At 33.6% G+C, this 26898-nt stretch overlaps 1 protein-coding gene across 1 annotated transcript; it reads right to left on the bottom strand.

Moving 5' to 3' along the window:
- Positions 1 to 183: 183 nt before the first annotated feature.
- LOC129273353 (Kv channel-interacting protein 4-like) lies at positions 184 to 24836 on the bottom strand. Its single transcript, XM_054910377.2, has 6 exons — positions 24769 to 24836; positions 17062 to 17132; positions 13443 to 13550; positions 7270 to 7374; positions 6636 to 6698; positions 184 to 5558 (listed from the first exon to the last, which is right to left on the bottom strand). Exons 1-6 carry the CDS (start codon positions 24821 to 24823, stop codon positions 5511 to 5513), a joined length of 450 nt encoding a protein of 149 aa, XP_054766352.1. The 5' UTR covers positions 24824 to 24836; the 3' UTR covers positions 184 to 5510.
- Positions 24837 to 26898: the final 2062 nt, after the last annotated feature.

Raw genomic sequence — 26898 nt, 5'->3', positions numbered from 1 at the left:
TAATCATGGGGATGATTTTTACGATTGATCATACACAATCAGTATAATCCATCAAATAAATCAGCCCCGAAAATCAATTGCCAATCATCCTTTATTATCAGGCCCTTGTATGCCAGGCGGAATTTAAAGTAATTTTACAAAAGGCAGAATAAAACAACACTAAGAATGCAGATGACATTGTGCTCGTTTCCAATCTTCGTTTTATTGTGAAATTACGTCTCATAATGTTTGGTACAAATATTGTAATATGTTTGTATATTCATCAGTTGCATTCAGCACGGAGCACCTCATTAAAAGAGAGCAGTGCCTAACCATGCTTGAATTCAATGAACAAGAGAAATATTTACAGCAGAAAATGGGCAAAAATCCCATATTGTAATAACCCTTTCCTTCTATATACCATGAAATGATGACTAAAATTACTTGTATGTAGCAAAATTCTCTACCATACCGAAATGGAAAAATACACATCTGATGGAACTAAACAGAAAGAAAGATGTACAAAGAGAAAGATTACTCACCTGGCATATTGAATTTTAAATCATTTTGAATCTGGAGAGTACTTGTACACATTGTTTTTTAAGCATTTCTTGTTACATAGACATCTGTCATGACAAGTTAAAAATGTTTTGAGATATTTTGAACAAATGGAATTGCTAAGTATAGTTTTTACCTCATTTCATCCTTTTATAACTAAAGTTTGATTGTGAATAAGTTGAGTAAACATTTATGCCATGGACAGAGAAAGAAAGAAATAGAGAACGATAGACAAAAACATATTTGTTTTATACAAGCAATACAACTTTACAAGCATTGAGAAATTCTTTCATTTTCATTCTTTGAAAACAATGCAGAATGGTTCACAATTTAAACACATATATCCAAAAAGTGTAAGAAGAGAAAGCAGTGAAAACACACATTCATGATTGAACCATAGAATTATTTGATCAGACGAAACGATTAATCACTTTTCTATTATCTGATACTGACGGTGAATATGATTTAAATGCGAATAGCTAACACATTCTGTTTTCCATGCATAGAGCTTTCACTTACTAAACTGGAAAAAAAAATCAGAGTATATTTTAAACAAATTTTTGTGAGTTTACTAAAACCATCAGGAATATATATTAGAATCAGAATAACTTAAAACCCTGTCCCCAGTTCTTGATATTGTTGTTTTAACGTAACAATTTGTAAGGCTCATTTTTAATCATGTGAATGATATAATCCTAGATCAGTAGCAGAAATTATTTTTTATTTTTTATTTATTTGTCAAGCCCTTTCAGTTACAAGAACTGCTCCACCAAGGGGCCCTGTATCAACAGAAATTAAAAACATAACAAAACAATATCACACAAAAATCGTCAACAAAAATGAACATAATAATCACAATTTTTAGTGATATTAATGAAAAAGTTATATTAGGAAACAATCTCTCTTCTTTGTTACTGTCATCACTTATTACCGTTTTATATTTTGTTTCCAGTGACAAGGGTTAAAAATAAAAATATACAGCAACTAATCAGGCTTTTATGTCATATTGAAGTTGTCTATACATATAAAATGATGTGCCTCAATCTAAGCCATATTTCCAAAATGTGCACAAGAAAAAAAAGTCCATCTCTCAGATTCTGTTCAAGAAAGACGATAGTTTGCCTTTTCACTTAAGAAAGCAGGGACAACCCCTTCCCACTTGCGTCAAATACCTGTACATCTATAATAATTTTGTGGGTATAATGCAATTTTTTCTGTTGACTTTATATGTAGAGTAATACTGCATATGCTTATTTTGAATATGTGATTTTATATGGATTGAATATGATATAATAAAGATTATAATTTTTTGTTGACATTTGCTGTTTTGGTTAACTATAATACATGCCCTTTATACAAATAAAGTTGGGATAATGAAAAATGAATGCAATATCCACAATATACACCATAGAATACAAAGAGAGGTATTATGGTATGATAAATATACACATAGTAGCAATGAATTGCAATGCTTTCACAAATATTTTGCAGAGAAAAAAATTTATCCTTACTGAAACAGAACAAATGCAACACTTATTCATATCATACACTTAAAATGAAATCCAATCTCCTCATATCTTATAGAATCAAATAAAAATACTGTCTATTACTCTGGCCACATCCAACTACATTCACACATCATCTCCATATTGCAAAACCCACTTTTATTATTCATTCAAAACGAAGAAAAAACAAAAACAAAGAAAATATTTTTCTCAGAGACAGATATGATGTACCAATGTGATTTACATATTTTATCTTTTCCTAAAAATTACATCTTTGAAGAAAAGTGATTATATCATATTCCATAAGTAATGTAGATAATTCATAATTTTCTCTTGATAAAACTCTCATACAAAGCTTTATTTGATCTTAGTGTTATATTGGTGTGTTCAAATTTCCCTCTTAACCCGTTGGAGACTGGATAATTTTGCTATAACACATGTTTTCCATACACACCAGCAGGCTAAGTCTACAACGGGTTAATGAATTTAAAGTTACACCGACAAATCTAAAGCTATTACATTATTTCAAATGGCATGTTATCAGTCCGCTTACAATTGTTTGTGTGACTTAAGCAATAAGGTAGAATGATAGGGCCTTCACAATACAAGTATTGTGTATGAATAACCTGCTATAAAAGTCAAATATTACATGATTTATTTTTATCGATAATGGCATAGATTTAGATCAGATTTGCAGATAATTCAATAGGAATATATACACAGAAGTACTACAATAAATCAAGAAGCTTGAAAACGAAAAAAAAATTCAATCCAACATAATAGACAGCAATCAATTCTATTAAACATTGCAAATTTATGCCTTCCTAAATAGCAATAACAAACTAAAATCAAATATATCTGAATATTTTTGTTTAATACCATATTTTGTGAAGTACTATAAATGATAAACTTCTGAAATGCATAAATGTATTTTTTGTTTATTTACATACCTCAATAAAGCTTCCAATAAATATGAAAGGCACTTTGTAAAAATGTGATCATAATCAGAAGAGGAAAACAATATCATTTTAACTGATAATAGCATAAAATATCAAACTAAAATTCATAATAAAACTAAACATTTCATCTAAGGTCGTAAACACAAAAATAAGCAGTTCATTTTGATATATAGAAATGGAATGCAAAATGTACAGAGAAGTAAACTACATCATTCAATATCTTCACTCATTGGACCTTGACAGTCCTTGTATAAAGTCTATGGAGATTGCAAAATTTAGTAAACTGGTTAATCAGTTTAACATACAGTCTACTGATGAGCTTTAGGGAGAAGTTAATATCATATAATATTGACTGCTCTGGAGGGGAACAGTAAATATGTTGCCAGGAACAGAATAGTACTGCTCTTAGTCTTTAGATAAGGGCAATATTGCAAACATTTTCCAAGTTCCCCAAAATAGACAGTCAATGCTATCATTACCTAGAGTGGTATAAAATGCATGATTCAAGCCTATTTTTCCAAGTTATTCAGGTATTTAATTAATTCTGGATTAAAAAAAATTGTGATGTATTTATACCATGTCTCTTTTAGATGTAACAGTAACTGTGCATTGCACTTTGATAAAAGCACAGGATGCAATATAAATAAATATTGCCCTTTTATTTGTATAGCCATCAATGATGGAAATCCAAAAGAGGGAAAAAGAGAAAATGTTGCCCACTCCCAATTATAATTCCAAATAGTATGCAATATATATTTGCAGCCAAAATGCTTAGTATAGCTAATAATATCAAACATTGCCGTTTATGTCATGAGGAGGAATATTAATTTGAAAAATACTAGATAATAAATCAAATTTATTCACAGAGAGCATTATGCTAATAAATGCCAACTTCAAGATACGGTATACATATTTGGAAGAAAATAATAAATATGAGGAAACATTGATTAATGAAAGAGTTATTGATTGTTAGTAAACAGTTCCAGCATTCATAATGGCAAACTATAGAACTTGCATTTCAATTTCGGCAAGGCAAGCATAAACACTTGTTCTGGTAAATTTTTAATTATTTGCTCCAAACACCTAAATTTTCAGGGAAAAAATTGTACCATACATCAAAATGACAAAATCATACTCTTGCAATGCAGAGTAGCTACACGTTTTAAAATCAACAAGAAATTGGATTGTCTTACAATTAAATTTGCTTTCAACAAATTTATCTATCTGGCATTTGGAGCTCACGTAGGTATTAAAGATATCATCAAATTCAAACTGTCCCAATAAACCTATTCGTTTACCTATTATGCTATTCATCTAATCCTTCTAACAAGTAATCAGAATTCATTGTACTAGTACTCTTTTACTAATGATAACATTCCTTATCTCATATAATACAGGTATTATGTAGTAAAAACCAGCTTCACCTTCAATAAAGAATTTCTTTGATATAGCACCGGTATAAATCAAGACAATAGAGTTCTCCCCCTCCTTCAATCCTTCGAAACCTTTAAGAATAATTAGACTTGCATCCATGCTCTCTGTTTCTTTGTTTCACTATCACTGCATTTTCACCATATACCCCCGCAGAATACAGGCATTTTTTTTCAAAGAAAAGACTGGCGCGGCAGTCTATACAGCACTGAGAGTAGAAAAACTGCAAAGAGGTTTTTGTACAAAGTAAGAAAGGACACTTCAGGCTAAAATAGTTGGGCCAACTTTTGTCTTTTCAATGAGTACAATTGGATAATTTTACTAAGTAAAAAGATCTTTTACAAATTCCTTTTCTGTGTTGATATTTAATTTTTTTTTCTATGCATAGAATGTACTTACAGCAGATAGGTAAGATCTTTGATACATGCGTAAGCACTAAACTTACTCAGTTTCTCTTCAACAATTTATGAGGTGGGAAAATCATGTAAGATACTGAATTCATTTCAATAAAAACCTGGATAATTCATAATGCAAATTTTATTTTCCAAAGATCCATTTCATTAAATATTTTAAAGAAAAGTGGACGTGAACAAGGGGAATTGAAAATTCCAATAGAACTGAACAATCAGCATGCTTTTCTTTTGCAGAATTAAACCATTGCGATATATGAATATGAATTAACCATGGTATTGATTACAAAGACCAAACAATTAATACAGTAAAATCCAGTAAAATATTGTCGGTAAAAGTTCAGCCGATTAAACTCGTAATCAACAGATGATTTTAAGGGTCTTCTATTTTAAGTTTTACTTAGATTTAGATTGGTCAATCACTGCTTGGGTTTTGATTCCATTTTACTAAACTAGTAGTGCAGCGGACGAATCAGAAGCTAGATGTGATGTCACATGATCAACTGATTTGGGGACAAAGATGTATAAAATCTTGCAAAGAGTCTGACGATTTAATGGTGAAAGTTTTTGCTCCTAATGTATTAAAAATAAGTCTGGAGGATATCTCTCCTTGCTCATCCAATGTTCTAACATTTCATCAGCTGAACCAAAGAGGGCGCCAGTGCAGATCATAAGATCGTGTCAAACACGTGCATGGACTTCTTGATGTTATCGTCCTAGAAGGAACAAAAAATATAAACAAAATGAAATAAAAACACTGTCTTCTGAGCTTGTTATAGTGCACAGATACAATAGATTCCAAAGATCAGTAGCTGAAAATAATTTGATTTCAACTATCATGATGAGTGATGAACTTTATTATAAATTCAAATTCAACTAAACATGTAAAATAAAAATAAAGATAGATGGAATTGATTTTGAAACTGAATCTATTTTATCTTTTTTATTTTCGTTCTGTATTAAATAGAAGTATTTTCACACAAATTACTATTCGTTCTGACTAAATCTTCTAAAACCATATTATCCTCAACTCATTAAACCTGTAGTATTGATGGTAATTGGTGATTTTTTTACCTGATTTCTAAGAAAACATGAATGCTTGCAGGCAAGTAACCAGAGGACCAACGGCTATAAGTCCCATGATGCAAAATTAGTGTTAAAAATCCTAAATCACCCCGGGCCAGTTATTTAAGTATATAATCATGTGTTTCTTGACCTCGATGGGTCCAATAAGAACTAAACCGCAGTGATAGAAGAGGGCCACAAACACGCAAAATGTTGTATACGAAACTGGATTTGTGTACGTATCTTTCTTCCCTTTAATAGTTTCCTTATTTTGGGGCCAATTTTCTTCGTTCAAAACTGAAAACAAATTAACAATGGATTTCAAATACAATATGCCTTTGAAAACTTGATTGAATATCAAATACAATCATTCCAAAGGGCCTACTACAGGCAGAGCTGCTGTTTATTGTCTAACCCTTGCTCAACCCTTATGCATGCCTGCAGAGGTGACATGTTTCATAAGAGGGATTATCAGGCGATACAGGAAATAAAATATCTTGGATCCTCTAACAAGGCTTTTCGAAACGGGTATAAAACCACAGTTCAGATCTGAGCCGCAGTCGTCTCCCAAACGAGGGTTTGACATAATGCCTCTCCGATGGACCTGGTAATAAGGACACTAGCACACTCGGTTGGGGATCAAACCTCGAGTCACTAGATCCAAAACCCCCGCTCTACTGATTGAGCTATCGCGCCACTCATGTTAAGCTATGATAGTGAATACTCACTCTTTTACATGAATCAATGAACTCATCCATGGAAACTACACCATCTCTGTTCATATCCATTTTCTGTAGAGAAAGATAGTATTCAGAACAGGTAGTCAAATTACTTTGTCATCTTTAACTTTGTCTTAATAAGCATTGTCATCAACACCATTTATTTATGTATTCATTTATATTAAAGTCTCATTTGTATGCATGCCATATAAAATTCATTGATATTAATACTACAATATTGCTGCTACGTACATTATAAATGGTAAAGATATAATACATGGTGATTACTTCTATAACATTATGTTATAAAATACTAAAACATCTTGCACTCGATGATAATAAAAAAAAAAAACCTTTTGCCATAAAGAGGTTACTTTCCTTGATAAAGAACTAAATTCTTGGTATTCTATTCAAGGGAGGTAACAATGTATTTTGATGGAAAAGGGAGGGGCATACAAAAATGATATAAAGATGAGATTACCCTTTTTTCCCTTTAAATTAATATTATTAGCATATCAGGGGTATATCTCTCAGTTTTCCCTTTGTGCTATTCTTTATACACTCTTTTTTTTTTTGGGGGGGGGTAACAAATGTCGTGGTACCCCTGATCTCATCAAGAAATGATGAGAAAAGATGAACTAACCTGGAAGACTCTTTCGACGTGTTCTACCGGTGAGATATCTTCTACCGTTGGCTCGGAGTATTTACCCATCATATCGTAGATAGCTTGTACTATATTTAACATTTCCTGCAAGAGGCAAACAAAAAATTCTCTGATAAGTAACGAAAAAATGACTCCTTCACCTTTTCTCACATTTTTTGTATGCATAGAAATAATGGGAGAATAATCTAAAGGCTAAAACTGCTAGGTTATCTCCAGTAGCTGACAGGAAGCACATATTAATAATAATGTAATATAATAAACTGAGAATATCATCTCTAAAGTATTTAACTCTCATTTGTTTTTACCAAGTAGTTTGTTATTGATTTCTGGGCAGTACAGGCAGTTATATCTTAACATGATTACCAGTTAAACTACTAAGAAAGAGGCAATGCAGGCAAAGTTGCTTTTAGAAACCAAAAAAAGTCTCAGCAAATTGCTGGTGAATCACACCAACTTTTTAAAAGTGAATGCTGCCCTCTTTTGTCTGAACTCATCCAATGATTTTCTGGGGGGGGGGGCGTATCCATATGGGGTGTTTAAATGATATGTTTACACTGCTTTCCCTGCCTTATATCTTCACTTTCATCACCTTAACAGAACAGTCTGGCTTATTCTAGTGCTCTCTTTTTCTTCTTCCCTTCATTCTATAATGTTAGTCTCTGTGGCTGTAACATATTTCCATTACTTGGCAAACCCAATAGGACCAATCTCCAAACTGATTTATATGCATTTAGGCCACCGTCTCCAGCAGACCTCAGCCATGTAAGCTCTATGCTATATGTATGCGTTAAAAATCCTCTCAGTCACATTAAACTTGACAAAATGATGAACGGGGGTGTTAGGGTGCTGCAAACTGGAACATAAAGGGACTCCTGGGAAAAGTTAGAGCAAGCAGGTCGTTTGTCTCTGAGATCACACCAATATAAGATGAGGCTAAGAGGTCCTTGACTGGTATGGAGTAGGAAAAAAAAAACAATAAGGGAATGTAGAAAATAAGGGAGTTATTATCACTGTAAACTATGGGTCATCTAGCCACTTTCTGTTCATCAAAGTATCCGCAAGGATCCTAAATCGTCTCTAAGAGCATGTGAGCTAGTAAGAAATGATGCCTGGTAGGTGGATTTAAAGAGATCTTGCTTGGTACCACTAAGGGAGCCTAAACGAGCTGCGATTGGATGACCCAATTTAATAGGACGCCCCCTGCTGACAACTGATTATCTTTGATAGGTAGACCGTTTGGTAGCTCTCCTATGAGTTGGATGGTGACAATGTTCTAAGGTAAATGCCACACTACTGGGGAGGTGCATTGCTGAACTGTTAGGGCCACATGTGATTTATTTTTAAACAGTATATCCTTTGTAAAGGGATTGCTTGAAATGTCATACAGATAGTAAACAAGAAGGATTTTGCCAAACTGTTATAATTTAAACTACAAAGTATATGGTATATATTCTATCCTTAGTAGTCTTAATGAAGCAGCTAGCTATCCCTTTCCTGCCAATTTATTTTTTAGTGAAGAAATGTTCCTCTTTTTAAAGAAATATTTATTTGGATTTTGTTTTGGATGTTAAAGTTGATGCTGGTAATTGATGTTTTGATGATTTTTTCCAACTAAACGGTACGAGCTAGAGAAAACTGATCATGAGTAATAATATAAATGAAATTTGATGACCCTAGTTTGCAGCAATTTGTAGAGGGATGAATCACTGGTTGTAAGATTGTGATGGTCCTTATATTAATCTGATAGAAATTGGAGAATTTCAAAGTCAACCATTGCAACAGACTCCTTTGTGACATTCTGCAAATTATTCATAAGATTCAGAGTGATAAATAAGAAAGAGATTCGTTATATGACCCAGTGTTTATTCTTTTCCAAGGGACATTAGACATCCTTTTTCTTTTCATTTTATAGGAACATAAACTAAAGAACTGGTTTCATCAACTTTCAGTCAAAAACATGAAACAGGAGGAGTAATTGGGTTCAGCCACATTTGGAAAGTAATATAAGATCCTGAACCAATACATCTGTAGCCATGGACTTGATTTATGATGTAAGAAGATACTCTTAAAAATACAAATGAGTTGAATTCCGTGGCATAAAAAAATCCCAGCAGAGATATGAAGTATAAAGGAAAATACAAGGCTTCATAACAAGAGATAGGATAGAAGTGTAACCCCCCACGATTAATGCTACTCTGGAGAAGGGGAGGGGGCATATCATCCGATACTTTCAACATTTTCCAATGCAACTCTGTTTATATTTGAATGATAATTTGGGACCACTCTATTCTTTCATCCTTCATAAATCTGGATAGCAACACCCTCTGCCTATTTGGAAAACATATCTCAAACGGACCCAACACCCTCTGCCTATTTGGAAACATATCTCAAACTGACCCAACACCCTCTGCCTATTTGGAAACATATCTCAAACTGACCCAACACCCTCTGCCTATTTGGAAACATATCTCAAACTGACCCAACACCCTCTGCCTATTTGGAAACATATCTCAAACGGACCCAACACCCTCTGCCTATTTGGAAACATATCTCAAACTGACCCAACACCCTCTGCCTATTTGGAAACATATCTCAAACGGACCCAACACCCTCTGCCTATTTGGAAACATATCTCAAACTGACCCAACACCCTCTGACTATTTGGAAACATATCTCAAACTGACCCAACACCCTCTGACTATTTGGAAACATATCTCAAACTGACCCAACACCCTCTGACTATTTGGAAACATATCTCAAACTGACCCAACACCCTCTGACTATTTGGAAACATATCTCAAACGGACCCAACACCCTCTGCCTATTTGGAAACATATCTCAAACTGACCCAACACCCTCTGCCTATTTGGAAACATATCTCAAACTGACCCAACACCCTCTGCCTATTTGGAAACATATCTCAAACGGACCCAACACCCTCTGCCTATTTGGAAACATATCTCAAACTGACCCAACACCCTCTGCCTATTTGGAAACATATCTCAAACTGACCCAACACCCTCTGCCTATTTGGAAACATATCTCAAACGGACCCAACACCCTCTGCCTATTTGGAAACATATCTCAAACTGACCCAACACCCTCTGCCTATTTGGAAACATATCTCAAACTGACCCAACACCCTCTGACTATTTGGAAACATATCTCAAACGGACCCAACACCCTCTGCCTATTTGGAAACATATCTCAAACTGACCCAACACCCTCTGCCTATTTGGAAACATATCTCAAACGGACCCAACACCCTCTGACTATTTGGAAACATATCTCAAACTGACCCAACACCCTCTGACTATTTGGAAACATATCTCAAACGGACCCAACACCCTCTGCCTATTTGGAAACATATCTCAAACTGACCCAACACCCTCTGCCTATTTGGAAACATATCTCAAACTGACCCAACACCCTCTGCCTATTTGGAAACATATCTCAAACGGACCCAACACCCTCTGCCTATTTGGAAACATATCTCAAACTGACCCAACACCCTCTGCCTATTTGGAAACATATCTCAAACTGACCCAACACCCTCTGCCTATTTGGAAACATATCTCAAACTGACCCAACACCCTCTGACTATTTGGAAACATATCTCAAACTGACCCAACACCCTCTGACTATTTGGAAACATATCTCAAACTGACCCAACACCCTCTGACTATTTGGAAACATATCTCAAACTGACGCAACACCCTCTGCCTATTTGGAAACATATCTCAAACTTGGGTACTTGAATATAGGCCTACTCCATAAAAATCAATTTCACTGGAAATATGTCATCTAACCAAATGTATTATAAACAAATTTTAATAAATCTTGTTTTCCTTCTGGAGGGTATTAAGAATACTATCAACTGAAGGAACAGTGACATATAAATTTTAAGAGACATTCAATATGATTGTGTTGGGATTTCTATATACAGTTAGGTTTGCATGAGAACACTTTCCCTTGAAGCATTTTTTTTCTTCAGACCAGTGCAAAGAAGGCATTATTAAAAACTTCAATTTCCAAGTCTCTGGTCCCAAGAGATTTTATTTAAGCAGATTCGCCTGTAGCCCCCCCCCCCTTTCTCAGAAAGGAAATCAATTCCATTTCCTTCTTTTTGGTTACTTATTTCACACTTAAATCTGAAATGTATGAATCCCTTTTCATAAAGAGAGATTTTATTTTTTATTTATTTTTATTTTTTTAACAACTGCTAAGTATGTTAATACTTAATATTGCATGACTGACACTTAACCTGATGTGAATGACATCATTATCCCTAAACTGTGATATAAATAAAAGTAATGTAATAAAAATAGCCTCAGCTGGGGAACTGAATGCAACATGGATGTCTTTTTAATTCGTGATGTCATTAGAACAATCATTATCTCATTAGGTCTCTTCTCTGATTTTATCATTACAATCCTATCCCACGACACCTGTCATTTGGACTTGCTTAGTGATAGCTTGTTGATAGAGGACCATGTTCATATCATTTGAACCGCCACTGCACAGCTGGTTTCTTTTAACCTATTTCATAAGAAATTTTGTTCAATTTATTGACCTTTGGTCCCAAATAAGGAGAATGAAGATTGCTGGAAGCATGGAGGTAAAAAAAGGAAGGACTATCTCACTCGTTTCATTTAAAGCCACATTTGATGCCACAGTGGAAATTTGCAAAATATTGATTTAAAAATTGTCAAATTCTGAGTTTTTTTTCACATTTTGAAACTTATCATACAATATGCCGCCCAATTTCAGGACATAAGGCTTTGAGAGATATTTCGTCATGTGGGTAATATCCACGTTTTGTGTTCAAATAAAATTGGAAATATTCGCAATACCTATTTTTAACACAAATCACTTTCCAGTTTTCCCACGTACCTGGCGGCATCACAAGTTGCCTCCAAAGGCTACAGTGCACCTGTGTATTCTTGTGTACTTCTTTAGAAATCAAAAGCTGCATGAATTAATTTGCATTTCCTTGTCACTCCAAACGTTTTTACCTCCATGCTTGAAACAACACAGAGTGTTGCAGTGTGGATATAACTGATGTTCAGACTGCTAAAATGTTCAAGTCCACTGTGTAAACATACTGTACACACTTATACTGTGGAAGTGTCTGCAGTGTGATATTATCTTCACATTGGTATTTCAGCATTCACATCTTCATATAATTCTTACGTACACACTGTGACCACACTAATCTATCCAGCAGGGAAACGGGATCAACAAATACCAAACAGTATACATAATCTTAATGAATTAATACTTGCTTGCTTGCAAGTAAGAAAAATAAATAAATTGTATATATGAGACATGAAAAAAAAAAGAAAATGAGGAAGCAAGCAACTAAAAACCCTATCAGCTAGGTACAATTCATCCAAGAAAAGAGCTGACCTTTTCACAGTGTATCGCTTATCACTTCAAACCTTCTAACCAACTCATCATTTATTGTACATGATAATAAATAAGTGGGAGCTAATTTAGGATAAGGTCTTTTAAAACGTAACTCTTTCACCTGAATTTTAGAGTAGATTGTAAATTCAATTTAGAATTTGTTCGAGATCGTCTGATAATCTGATATAATCTTGTAATTAAATATATAAATTGAGAGCTAGATGGACCTGGTTTTCAGGTGAATCTTTTTGATAGAGTGTATTTATACAATGCAATTTAAATGTAATTACTCAAAACAGGAAACCCTTACCTTTCTTAATGCTTCTATCTATCTAATCATAAAAACTCCACTATTTCCAGGTATAAGTTGTTTGTTTTCAATCCTTTTCTGTACTTCCTTATGTTATTTCACGATGTAAAATAAATTTGAAAGACTATAGAACCAGGTCCTCGATAAATACACTGAAAGTCCAGTTTCATTATTGAATTTTGATGATACTAACCAAAGTAATGCAAAATTTCATTGAATCTTTATTTCAAATTTGTTTATATGATTGTGTTGCAAAGCCACTTCCTGGCTTGTTATGAATTTTTCCAAAATAGTTACAATAATAATGGATTTTCCTTTCAGACAATTATGCATTTTCCTCATCATATGATCTTATTTAGACCAGTTTAGACAATACTTGTCATATCCATCAAAGCCTGTCCTTATATTATTAGAACATTCAGTAGGTACTTACCTCTCTGGTTATGTATCCATCTCTATTGATATCATAGAGATTAAAGGCCCAGTTTAACTTTTCTTGTAATGATCCTCTTGCTAGTATTGACAAGCCTTGTACAAACTCCTGCATGGGGGATAAACATTAGTCTAAGATAGAAACACAAAGATGCTAATAATAAAAGAAGTATAAATCAAGACATTCAAAGTAAAGCAAAGCAATGATAATTCAAAAATTTTGAATGAACGAAACGCCTCAAGCGCATTAAGGCCTTTAAATTGGATTTAAGGGATAATATCATGAGGAGACGGTTTGAGCACTTTTAATGATATTGTCTGTTGAGAGCCAGAAACTCATCATAAGGCTGTCTCTGTTAATAGTAATTATTGTAAACTCCAAGTGATCCATGTCCTCTGATTGGTCAAAACTGCAAGAGTAAAATTGATCATGACTTCCGGCATATTGTTGACCAGTTTTATAGTTCTTGATTTCACATTAAATGCAAGGAGGGAAATGATATACAAAATAAACCATGGATTATTTATCCGGGGGAGTTCTTTCACTAAATTTGGCCCAAAATGCTTAAATACATTTGTTTTGTACTATTAGATATGAAGCAGTTACTATAACTAACCCTTATTGCAATATCACATGATACTTACCTACCTGCTAGGTTTTAAAATTGTGATTGCGTATGTGTTCCTTGAGCAATAATGTCGATAACAAATCATGATTTACCTCATTTAGATTCAATCCCATGATATCCAAATTTTACTCTGTATAATATTAAGCTAGATTATCTCCTTAAATTTGCACGACGAATAAGGTTGTGTCTGATTAATTCACTGTTTGAGCAAGCTTAATTGCAGAATATACACCAGTACAAGTACTTTGAATTTTTTATGAATAAAAGGTATGACTTAAAATAAAGTTGTAAGTTTTACAAGTTTTGCAAAGGTGTCTTCCCTCATTCTTGTTCTTAATATCCCCCTTAATAACTGATATTAAATTATTTTTAATACCGGTAGTAAATTCATTACTGGATAATATTTTTCAAAATGTTTTTCAATATTTTTCAAAATGCATACAACAAATTTAGTTTACACAAAATCTTGCAATTAATTATGGAAATGTTACAAGCAAAAGCAATAAACACTCCAAATCTTGTCAGGAAATCTTTAATTTTATCATGAATTAAATGTTTAATGTTTCATTTCATTATGATAAAATTTCATTCATCTGATAAGCAACAAATTTGTATTACCTGCACAGTTATAGGCCTAAGTTCATGTAAAATAAAAAAAAAATAGAAAGAAAAGCTTTCCCATCTTTTATTCTTCACCCTGCTTGCATCTGATCAATCAAATACAGTTAGACGGAAGTATTTGATTCATAGTATGTCTGTAGAAACACTACAAAGGCATCGTTACCTCCCATTTCCATCTAAATTTCAAGTACTAGAGTTATCCGTCATTGTTAAAAAAACATGCACAAACACACACAATCTCTTCTAACATGTTTGTCAGTGTTATTGCATGTAAGCTCCTCTATCTAGTTTTTACATCGAAGGAATATAACAGGAGAGGGCGGTGCCTGCCCACTGAGATTTCTTTGAGTGAAAAGGGGTTGAACAAACATCATGCAAGCGGACGGACGAGGGATCCTTTCCTATTTCTAAAGATCAAATATAGACAGAAATGAGTTCTTTTCAGATGATTGATGTATTCTAGGGATGTTATTCAGTGATAATGAAATGTGACCTATTTTGGCTCAGAGTTCACTATCCCTGTTTCATATTTGTTAGCCAGGAACAAACAATGTATTTCTATACTGATGATTGAATTCATGTCATTTTCCAATGAAACTTCACTTCTTATGCAATTTCTGAAAAGAAGAAATTCAGGGACAAGTATTTCTCACTATAAGAAATGATAGCACCGGAGAGTGGATATAGGGATGGGGGAGGGAAGGAATGGACTTACTTATTTATTCAAAAATTAATGAAAGCAACTGCATGGGGTATTTCTCTGATAATTTGAATCAACATCAAATCTACACTATCCTTCAAGTTCTCATCAGACAATATCACATTTCTATTTCTAGAAGACGGACTACAAGAATTGGAGTGGCTTAGCAGCATGTCAATACTCGAGAGTGAGACTTTCTTTTCATTTGAGAAAACTTAGCAGACACCACTATCTAATATTCATTTATATGACAGAATATACACGATTTAGAGAAGCACTGTATGTAGCATACATCAAGAAATAAGTTAACATTATATGATGACCGCAGAAAAACTTTATCAAAACTTTGTCCATACACATAGTGATAAACCACCTCAAAATAATACAGAAGACACAAACAAATTAAGATCAGAATACTGCACTTTGCATTACAAACTCTCAAAGAAGCAGGCAAGTTAATATGATTGAAGATAATCTCAAAGCACAATTATATTTTTTCACCCAAGTTTATATTTATGGTAGGTTGCATTTAATTCTCATTCCACTTCATTTCATATTTGATGAAAGATGGTTTACCAGTATTGCATGAACAAGGCTAAACAATATGAGTTAATGCTAGAATCAAGGCGAAAAGTTAAAAAAAAAAGATAGGCAAGCAGAAAGGAGAGTGCATGGGACTAAGGATATAGATAGGAAGAGATAGAGAAAGCATAGAAAGTCTTGTACAGAACGGACCAAGTATGCTATTTTTAGGACCTATTTAATTGTGGGACTAAAGATTGAAATCATTGGAAGGTTTTCTATCTCATGATATAAACCAATTTTTTCTAGAAAATATTTGGACTTAACAAGTTGAACTTTTGTAAGAAAAATAAACATTTACAATTAAAACATTTTTGTAAAACTCTGGACAGAAATATAATTTTGCAATGGATCTTAATCAACAGAGGACTGCATCACGAATTGACAAATTAAAACACTTGAAAGAGTAGAGATAGTTTAGGAAGTGAAAATTTCATTTTTAATGCATTATTTCGAAGATGGAAATAAACTGCAATTAGGGTGAGTATGAAAAAAATCCTCACTTGACATCTAAAGTAAATGTTGAAGTTTTAAGTACCAGCTTAGTTCATGGGAGGCTTTCACAAAATACTTGGAAATTTATTGTAACTTTATTGCAAATGAGTATTTCAAGGCAGTTAATACTGTCAATGATTGAGACAACTTCTATGGCCATGAACTGGCAAGTCATGAATATGCATCTCCCTTTCGTACACATCTTCAACTGTCTATCATTAATAAAAATAATTAAAATTGAGCGAGTATATTCTTTTATTATTCTTAGATTATTCAAGCTAGAAACCACTGCATTAATCACAAGTCATGAATCTTTTAGAAGTACATAAAGCTAAACATGAGAATTTTAAAATCTAGTGTTCGTTTTTAGAGTTATGTAAAGGAGGGAATTCCATGCCGTGGTAGGGAAAGCGAGGGATTTGGCGCACAAACTTTCTGGAACTTACCTCGAAGGAAAGCTCACCATTACGATCGAGATCGAAGGATTTGAAGACATAATGGGCATAGTGGTCCGTTCCTGGGTTATGTGTAACGGTGTGGGAGAGAGAAAGGGAAAGGGAGATAAAATTGGGAAGATAACTCAATAAACTTACCTCAAAGGTTAATGAACCATTATGGTCCGTATCAAAGGAATTGAAGACATAATGGGCATAGTGGCTCGAATCTAGGAAAGACAAAAAGGCATAATAAACAGACTTTGTTATCTCATTTTAGGAAGAAAACTACTAGATCACCCCATCCCCAGCTAATTACCAGCTGAAACCTGGCCAATTACAACATTTATGACATATTCATCAACATCAGTATCACTATGGAGTCAGGTGGTCATTCCTTCAGGGGTAGATGAGTGGATGTTCTGGTAGCTATTCCCATGAGAAGTATGTGCTTTCTGTATCAAGCCTAAAAGAAATGAAGAAAATTTGGTAGTTAATAATGTGACATCTGAAGCAGGCAAAAACTGCTTTTTATTTTCAGGGGCTACTTTTTACAACTCAATGTCTAAATATGTAACATTGGATAAGGTATAACATTGAGATGAATGGGAAGTTCCAGGGCACTTTTGGACATTTCAGGGGCTATTTCGCCCCCAGCCCCCGAACAATTTTTCCCCTGATCTAAAGAGTAGTGAATCTAGCCAGGTTAGGCTCAATACCATCTCAAGGGAGTGTTGTGGCCCAGTGGATAAGTCTTCTGACTTTGAAACAGAGGGTTGTGGGTTCGAATCCCAGCCATGGCGTAATTTCCTTCAGCAAGAAATTTATCCACATTATGCTGCACTCAACCCAGGTGAGGTGAATGGGTACCCAGCAGGATTAATTCCTTGATTGCATGAGCGCTGAAAGGCAGCTCGAGCTACAGCCGGGGTAATATAATAGTAATAACAACACGCCTCAGAATAGAATATTTCTAGATAGATGGCGCTATATAAATGCCTATTATTATTATCTATTCACAATTTTTGGCCCCTCTAACGTATTCTGTCTAATCCGGCTAGATTCACCAATGAAGAAAAATGTTAGTCTGTAAGAATCTTTCAGACAAAAATGTCTGAAAAATAATACAAGGCCAGTGAAATTTAACATGCTTTACTTTACAACAAACAAACAAACATGTACATGTATGTTCTCCAACTATTTGGTATGTTTAGAGTGCAGTTGTATCACCTCACATATGATTTTTTATAAATATTTTGTATAAAAATGAAAGGATTTTTTCAAACTGTCTCATCAATTTAGCAAAATAAAAACCTTCATTTGTGTAGTTTCTGTGTGAAACAAAAAAAATTGATGTGTAACCATCATTAATGACACAACTGGCCAATTATCATCAATCTTCAGAGGAATAACCTCTGGTATGAAGACAAGGAATGAAGAGATTCTGAAATACCCCGGTGCTTTTGAAGTTGGCTTTCTTAATTACTGGTCCATTAGAGTATTCATTATCATGACTTTCTCCGACAACATTAATGTGACAGGAATATCAAATTAGCATCAGCTGCTGTTAATTAGGTAGGTTAGAAACAGTCATAACGCAGCTGGGAATGTCAGGGTTCCCACAGAAATTTGAGAACAGAATTCCATGACTAAATTGCTGCTTTCAATGACTTCCCGGGAGTTGTGTAGAATTTGGGATGTCACAAAACTGGGGAAAATGGAAATCATGAACACCAATTATAATAGTATAGTATGATCACAGAGTATGAGAGTTGCAAGACACGACAAACTGGACAGCTGCCATAGCCAAGAGGTAAATTCAATTCCATGACTTTTCACAAATTTTCCAAATTCCCTGACTTTCAATGACCACAAAATTTTCCAGGATTTTCAAATGACTTTGGGAACACTGGAATGTGCTTTACAAAGTAATATCAATGTTATCTGCTGAAAGCTTAATCTGTTATTAATAGTAATAACCAAATTTAAACCAAACCAGAATTTATTGATAAAAAATGCTTGTGTGTCATTTGAATCTGGTTTTAGTACCAAGGCATTGATGTAAAGATAACACTTGATATAAAATGTATTTCTGCAACAAATATCTTTATGTATCTTTTTTTTAAATGAATATTTTCAAATATTTTATTTGGGAGCTACTTCTCACAGCCTACCACAACATAGGATAAGTTTTATCATTGCTGGGGCCCGTTTCATAAAGCTGTTCGTAATTTTCGAATGACTTTACGCACAACTGGTGATAATTTCTTGTTGTAAATGATATATCTCTATGTAACTGATTTAGCGCCTAAGAACAGGTTCCAGTCGTGTGTAAAGTTGTGCGTAACTTTACACACAGCTTTATGAATCACCACCCAGGACTCGTTTGATCATTTCAGGGGCAAAAATACCCCAAGCCCTGCATAAATTTTTCCCTGATGTAAAAACTTTGCTTCAGACCCAGCCAGCTTGTCCGATTAGCAACATTCATTCATCTCATGTTTGAGGCAATGTTTGTATCAAAATGTAATTCAGGGCAGAGAAGACGTGTTGTGATGGGATCTCATCGATTCCTCCTCCCTCCTCCTTCCCCTCCTCTCATCAAAAATACAGCAAGGGAAGGATTCCATGGAGATGATGAAGACACAGACACGCACATCTCATCAATGTTCTCTTCTTGTGAGGAAATGAAATGTATTCAGATCCATAAAAACAGAGTGTTTATAAGATGAAACCCACAGACATGAAGAAAAAGAAACATCCTGATGTTTAATTTGATTTGCATGTGGGTGGAGGGAGGAGTGATTCCAATTCAAGGGGTATTATGTTCATTGTAGATACAGGATTTCCACAGTTATAACATGTATACTGTGTTATTGTAATGATTGTATTGTTATGATATGCTTTCAAAGAAAAACAATTACTTGTGTTTTTATCAAAGAATCTTTACCATTTACCTTACTTAAAATGGATGAGACTTTTTTTTTTTTTTTACTGAGGGATATGAGTTTGTTAGATCTAATATTTGGACTTATTAAAATCATGCTTTGCAATGTGAATTTATGTGATTGCTTGATCTAAATGATATTGTATAGTTTAATGACATGCACTTTTTAGACCAGGCAAGTTTATCATCTGCTATATCATAAATTTGAATCAAATTGTTCATGAATATTATGAGTTTGATCACCCATGTACCAAATACCCAAGATACAAGGTGTTTATAAAACAGCATAGCATATGACAATGATATCTTGCAGAAAATTCAATTCTCCTATACTAATGTGCCCCTAGGAGATAGCTCCTATTTTTTAATATCAGTCAAAACTCCATGGCTTAAGGCAGTAATGACAATATATAGAATCCATTATCAAAGGCTTTCTGTAGAATATTGCTACAAATCCCTTTTTACAACCCTTGATATTTTACTATAATCATTATCATATAAGAATGATAAACACCATATGTATGTGGTGATATCTTGGGAATACTGAAATGGAAATACTTGATACACTATCATGAATACCAACATTACAATAAAACCATTACTTTTTATTTGTGTATTCAAAGGGATGCTCCAGGCTGAGAATAATATGATTTAAACAGATTAAGAAAAATCAGACAAACAAAACTTGATCAAAATCGGACTAGGAATAACAAATTTATGTATGGCATTTTAAAGATTATCATTATTCCGGTGAAACAGTTCTAAGCATGTCTTCATGAATATTCAATGAGCAACTTGATGATGTCAAATCCCCACTTGTTCTATTGTATTTTATTATATGAAATTAGGTTTATTCAAAAATTTTCCTCCAAGAACTGACAAACATTGATTGACAACTGATTTAGTGCATTACATATTTATTGCTGCAGCTTATTTCATTATAAAGGAGACACATTATTCACACATGTTTGAACAAATATAAAACAATTATGATTTCATATAATAATGTAAGAAAAAGGAAAGTGGGGGTGTGACATCATCAGCCCACCTAATGAATATTCATGACATTTATATAATTATTCTCACAGAATTTTGATCTGTTTTTTAAATTTACTCTATTTATTTACATATAAATAGTTTCAGCCCGGAGTATCCCTTTAAATTGGGAGTCAAAAAAATGTGACAGTTTCATAATTAAAATTTTAAAATTTCAATTCAATTCATTAAAAAACAATTGAGTGAAAATAGCAGGTATAATTAAGCATTTTTACTTTTTATCTCTTTAATTTTACATTGAACAATCTGTCAAAGCCAAATGATAACAAACCTCATGCCCATTGCATACAATACATACAAACTTTTTGATATTTTCAAAATACTTTCCACAACTTTTTTTTACAGTTTATAAGCCTACATTAAAGCAAGCACGTGTGGTGGTATTGAATATGAATAATGGAGATTAAATAAAACCCATTTTACATCTTCCTCCTCAATCAAATCCGCAGAGCTCTGGATGTACAAATAAACTGAGCAACTCTTACTTGAATAAGCTTGGATTACAGCCCTAATTTATCTGGTATGTGCTATGCTGATGACAGACAATTCACCTAACCTTGCTTCAGTCCTATCTCATCTGACCTGTCAATCATTAGGATATTACCATGGCAACCAATTTAATCCTATTCGTTTTGATCCATTTCTAGTTTTATTCCCCGTTGTGCATTCACTGTTATATTATCTTCATGCTGGATGGTGGCACTAATTTAATGGGTAATTCATGGAATCCTTATAAGATACTGCGGCTGTATCATGTTCTTATCTTCACATGATTATCAATACAAAGGGACATTGAGTATTTTCAGAACTCAGTGACTTGCTTTAAATAAAAAAAACTCTTCTAGTTACTTTAAAATAGATTTCCATCATGTTCAATTACCTCCTTAATTAAATGATCATATTCAGGATCCATTTTCCCTACGTTTTTAGACTGATGTTACCCAAGAATCTTTTAAAACATCCAAATAGAGTTTCATTCTCCCTTAATTACTAATTCATGAGAACCTTCATAAAACTTGCAAAAGTAGACATGACTCATAGATGGGCTTTGCACGAATGGATCTACAGTTAGCATGATATGATATACAGTGGTATATCACCCTGCTTATCTTGTTCAGTTATATTTTTATTTAAAAGTCAATCTAAATACTATCATTTTATTAAACATTAATTTCAATTAATTATAAAAAAATACTATTGCATTCCACTCTAATAACAAACTAGTTCAAATGACTAGTACTTGGTAGTCAACTGTATAAGCATTAAAATGATAAGCAAAGTACAAGTCAATTAATTGACCTTCATTCACCATCAGAATTGATATAGCTGGTGAATGTGAATGGGGTTCTTTCTAAAGTTTCATATCTGAATAACTCCAATTCTCCAACAGAATCATAAAGCTGGAACACTAAGGATGGTATTATTTCTTTTCAACCATTCACCGAGCACAGTATCCATGACGATATCATGTTTCATCATTAACATAATTTTATAATTAGACCACATTAGAACCAATTATAATGACTGTACCATCTGTTCAAATTTGCTTTCATTGAAGTCATTATCAATGAGCATGGTTATTGATATCCCTCTGATTCTTGACTGATTGAGGCAAGTGCCGTTTCTCATAACGTATTAGCAATACCAAAATATAACATCAAGATTCTACATACATGTCCGATGCCTTGATGATTATTTGTTTTTCAAAATAGAGGAATAATTCCAGTTGATAGTATCTCCTACAATTATCATGGCAACAAAGCTTAACTACCATATATCTACTGGTCACGAGTCATTAACTCCAGGTGATAAAAAAAGGGAAATATGAAGAGGCTTGTGAGCTATTGGCATTTTTTTCTAGGAATCCCTGGTGACCCATTTCTGAATCCATACTTTTAGAGCGTGGAATTCTGATATTTTATGAGTTGATGGTCGAGGTATATTTGATCTTCGAGAAATAGGACAGAATTAAACTGGTTGTTATAATCAATGAGATTGAACAGCTCATTTATAAAATAAAAGAAGAATTTGATGAAGAGTTAAATTAGATCCCCTGCATATCACCTCAATTTTGCATAAAGAATCAGGTCACACGACATTCTTGGCCAAGTCATGACATTTTGGGCCCTAAAATATCATTGCAGAAAAAGAACAGAGCGCTGGGAAACTATGAATTCATATTTGCCAAACAAATATAGTGAGGGTATCAACAACAATTCAAAGTAAAACTTTTTATTGAATAAAAGTGGCTATACTAAGACAAGTTCATTAATATCTTATTTGCAATATCTTTAGTTATACATAATGCTCAGTGGGAGGCATATATCTTATGATTGGTGTTGGAGTGACAGAAACCCTAAACAAATGATACTCCACAGCACGGAAAAGCCAATACAAGTACAGTGATTTATGTCCAGATTTCTTTCTACACACAACCTCAGCAATAAAACCCAATACTTCTAAAGCCTAGCTGTGGTCACTTTATTGCAATTCAAATCTCAGATACTTGGAGCGGATCCTAAAAAATAAATATGATTTATTAAGGTCCTTCTCATAGAGTATGTGTATAGAGGACCTTGGCTTTGCTCGGTACTTGGGACCTAATGAAATTCGATTAGGGCAATTTCATCCCATACATTTTGATTATCATCAATATAAGAGGAGAGCCCTTTCATCCAGCTGCTTCCATTATTCTTGAAATCCTGGAAATATTCTGGAAACATTCTGGAAATATTGTTATGGCATGGCTTGGGAATCAAGTAGTGTTGTAAAGGAAAGAAAGATGTATCAGGGATTTTCAATATGATTTCAAGTGATGTTTAGTAAATGGTGATATAAAGAAAGATATGAACGGGATTCTCAAGGAGAATTCTAGTGGTAATATGAGAAACTGGAATACTCATACATTCAGATGAAATAATTCATGGAAGAAAAATGCATTAGGACCTCAAATGACATCTTATAAAACTGTTTGGAAAGTAAAACATGATTTTATGCACAACTATGAAGTGCCAAAGTGGGGATGTTTTTCTCCAACATGAGGGATACTAATTAATTTATTAGAAAAATAAACATGTCTTGATGTTAAGAATGTTGATTCAGTTTTTAGGTAAAGGGCCTGTTACGTACATGTGACAAGCCATTTGATCATTTAATCGTATTCTTGATTATCATGAATTTAAATTTGTTAAAGACTCAAAATGCACTATATATTTTATTAAAAAAGGTCAACTTAAACGAGACATATTAGATTCATTATATTTTCTTTACTCTTCTATGGTTTCATTCAGTGATCAATTGCTTATGAATTTGCAGAAGTTGAAAATGTGAAATTTGGATTGTAAAACAATTACTTTTAGCCTCCCAATATATTACTGAACGAAGAATGGAATATTGTTTTATTTTGGATAACATGCAACACAATCTTAATGCAAAAAATAGAACAGATAGGAAGCAAATGGTACAGACATTTTTTATCATTTCTGTTATTCATGAATTCTTTCTTTTAATCAAATTTTTATTACGGCAAACAACAAGGTGTGGAAAGTGCAGCACTGTCTTGGAAGAAAGATCAATACCCACAGGAAATCATTGACTGAGAGACATCGAAGCTATGAAAAAGGATAACTAGGTAGTGACTTGATGTAGATTCAGAAGGGGGATTGGAAGATGGTCAGAGGGAGCTTAAGAAGGGGGAGGAAGGGGGATAGGGTGATGGGAAAGTAGAAAAGGAAAGTTGGGGTGGGGAAATTGGGTGTTGGGTGTCGGAGAAGGGGGAAGGAGAAGTTGAGGTGGGGGGGGGGGGGGGTTGAGAGTGGTGTTTCTGGAAAGAGGGGTGATTGAGAGAAGGGGTTCTTTCTTACCTCCTTGAGGGAAAAACTGTGCATAGATGGTCTTGAATGTATCCTCGTTAACCATTCCCGATGGACATTCCTATGAAACAAAAATAAAAGAAAGAAGACAAAGAGAAGAGGTTTATTATACAAATATAAACAGAATATATAAAGAGTACATGAAGAAATTTAGAAGCAAACATAATGGCATTTATTTTCAACATATTAGGTTATGTTTTTGTATCATACCAATCATTTGTTTTATAATTTACAAATGAACTAGCATTCTTTACCCCTTTTCTCTATAGAGAGATACATGTAAAACAAAAACACCTATTTGAAAGGTCATTTAAAAAGAAAACAAGGTATAGATTCTTGTTGAATCTGTTGAAGAAATATGCATGGAAGGAGAGAAAAACAAATGGTTAAGAACAGAGAACATTAAAAAAATGGCAGCATACGTTTACAAAAAATACAGAATAATCCCACCTTAATGCAAATAACACATCTCAAAATCTCAAAGCAATGGCAAAACATCAAGAAGTAGACAATTTTTCTCATTCTGAACTCATTATTTATGCATTAGTCTTCACAAAATCTTACTCTGAGCAGTGATGAGCCCAGCTTTTGACAGACCCTTGTGAATTCAGATTTGAAAGATTACAACATTGTGCCTACACAAGTGCCCAAATACTATTTAAGGACATTGCCTCTATGCCTACAGCAACAACATGGCATTTGGATAGATAAGAAAAAAATGGAAAGACTGCCTCATTTGGGTGTATGTTCACATTGGTAAATTTATCACTTGGTTTAGCAAAGTATTATTGATTGAACTACATTCAAACATAAACGGATGGACCATAATAAAATGATAGTTAAGAAAGTGCAGCAAACAGACTTTATACTTCCATATTATTCATTGTTTAACATGGAAGTGTCATTCTAGTTTCATCCATATATTCATATCGTTTCTCACTGATCATACAAACTGTTACTTTCATCCAAATGTTTGGATTTAGAAGGATTTGTTAAAGACACACACAAACACACACAAACTTGGAGGGCTTTTCTTGGAGATAATTAGATGTAATCATATATTACACACCTTCTGCCACTGTGAGTGATGTTTCAAGGTAGACGATTCGAAGTGGAACTCATAATAATATGAAATGACTTGTTTCATATCTAACAAAGATATCTTTATCTTTGTTTCCCCATAGAATATCTATAATTGAATACTTCACTACCCGTTTTCTGACCTCAATGGCTAACCACTCCCCTTCCTCCCTCCCCCTTCAACACCACCCTCTCTCTCTTAAAAATTGCTCTTATTCATTTAGAAATATTTTACCATTTTCCTTCCTCTCACAAGTCTTTCTATTAGTTCATCTAGTGACCATTTTCTACTCAAGCTGTCTCAAAATATTCAAGACATCTATAAGGAATTATTCATCAAACTTCAAGTGCGTTCACATGAGACTCAATAATACAAGGTCAAACATTACACAAGCAGACATTGCATTCATTTCATATAGTTGGGGATTAGAAGCATTTGTTCTTATGTGAAAACCCCCTCCATTCTCTCATCTAGAGATCTGATCTTTAAAATCAGATGAAGAAGCTTGACATGTGAAAGAGCATTGATGCCCTCTGGCTGCAAGGCAAGCAATAATCCAGCGAATCAAAACCTTTTATCACCTTTAAGAGTTGGCAACATATTCCTTAACTCTGAACATAATAGTGAAAAGTATCTCTTAAAGATGATAAATAGAGCTACCCCTAAAATAATGTTCTGAATTCAAGTATCCTGAATTCACCCTCGAGTGGTATTAACAAACCATGATACCTTGTTGGGAATACAATTGAAGTAAACACAAAATGATAATCTTGAATAAAAGTTATCAAAAAGCATTTGAATTATTACTCAAATTAATTACAATTACAATGTCATGTCAATGATAATTTTCTAGAAAAATTACAGAATATTTTTAAAAGGCTTAAAAACATCTGAGTTTCTTACTTGAAATTAAGATAAAATACAACCATAGGTTTTGTTTAAAAATGTCTGCAGTGAAAATAAATTGACAATCTGTTATATTAACTTTAAATGAAATAGGTGCATAATTTTTCAACAATATTTTTGGGGATTGACAGCAG

Source organism: Lytechinus pictus, chromosome 12 (assembly GCF_037042905.1).
Source record: "Lytechinus pictus isolate F3 Inbred chromosome 12, Lp3.0, whole genome shotgun sequence".
NCBI lineage: Eukaryota > Metazoa > Echinodermata > Echinoidea > Temnopleuroida > Toxopneustidae > Lytechinus > Lytechinus pictus.
This window is presented reverse-complemented; position numbering and strand designations above follow the sequence as displayed.

Coding starts and splice junctions, on each gene's coding strand:
- LOC129273353 (XM_054910377.2), bottom strand. CDS start 24,823: ATGGTTAACGAGGATACATTCAAGACCATCTATGCACAGTTTTTCCCT. Junction 17,133..24,768: donor ACAGTTTTTCCCTCAAGGAG/GTAAGAAAGAAC, acceptor TGTCTTTCCTAG/ATTCGAGCCACTATGCCCAT. Junction 7,375..13,442: donor ATGGATACATAACCAGAGAG/GTAAGTACCTAC, acceptor TGCCTCTTGCAG/GAAATGTTAAATATAGTACA.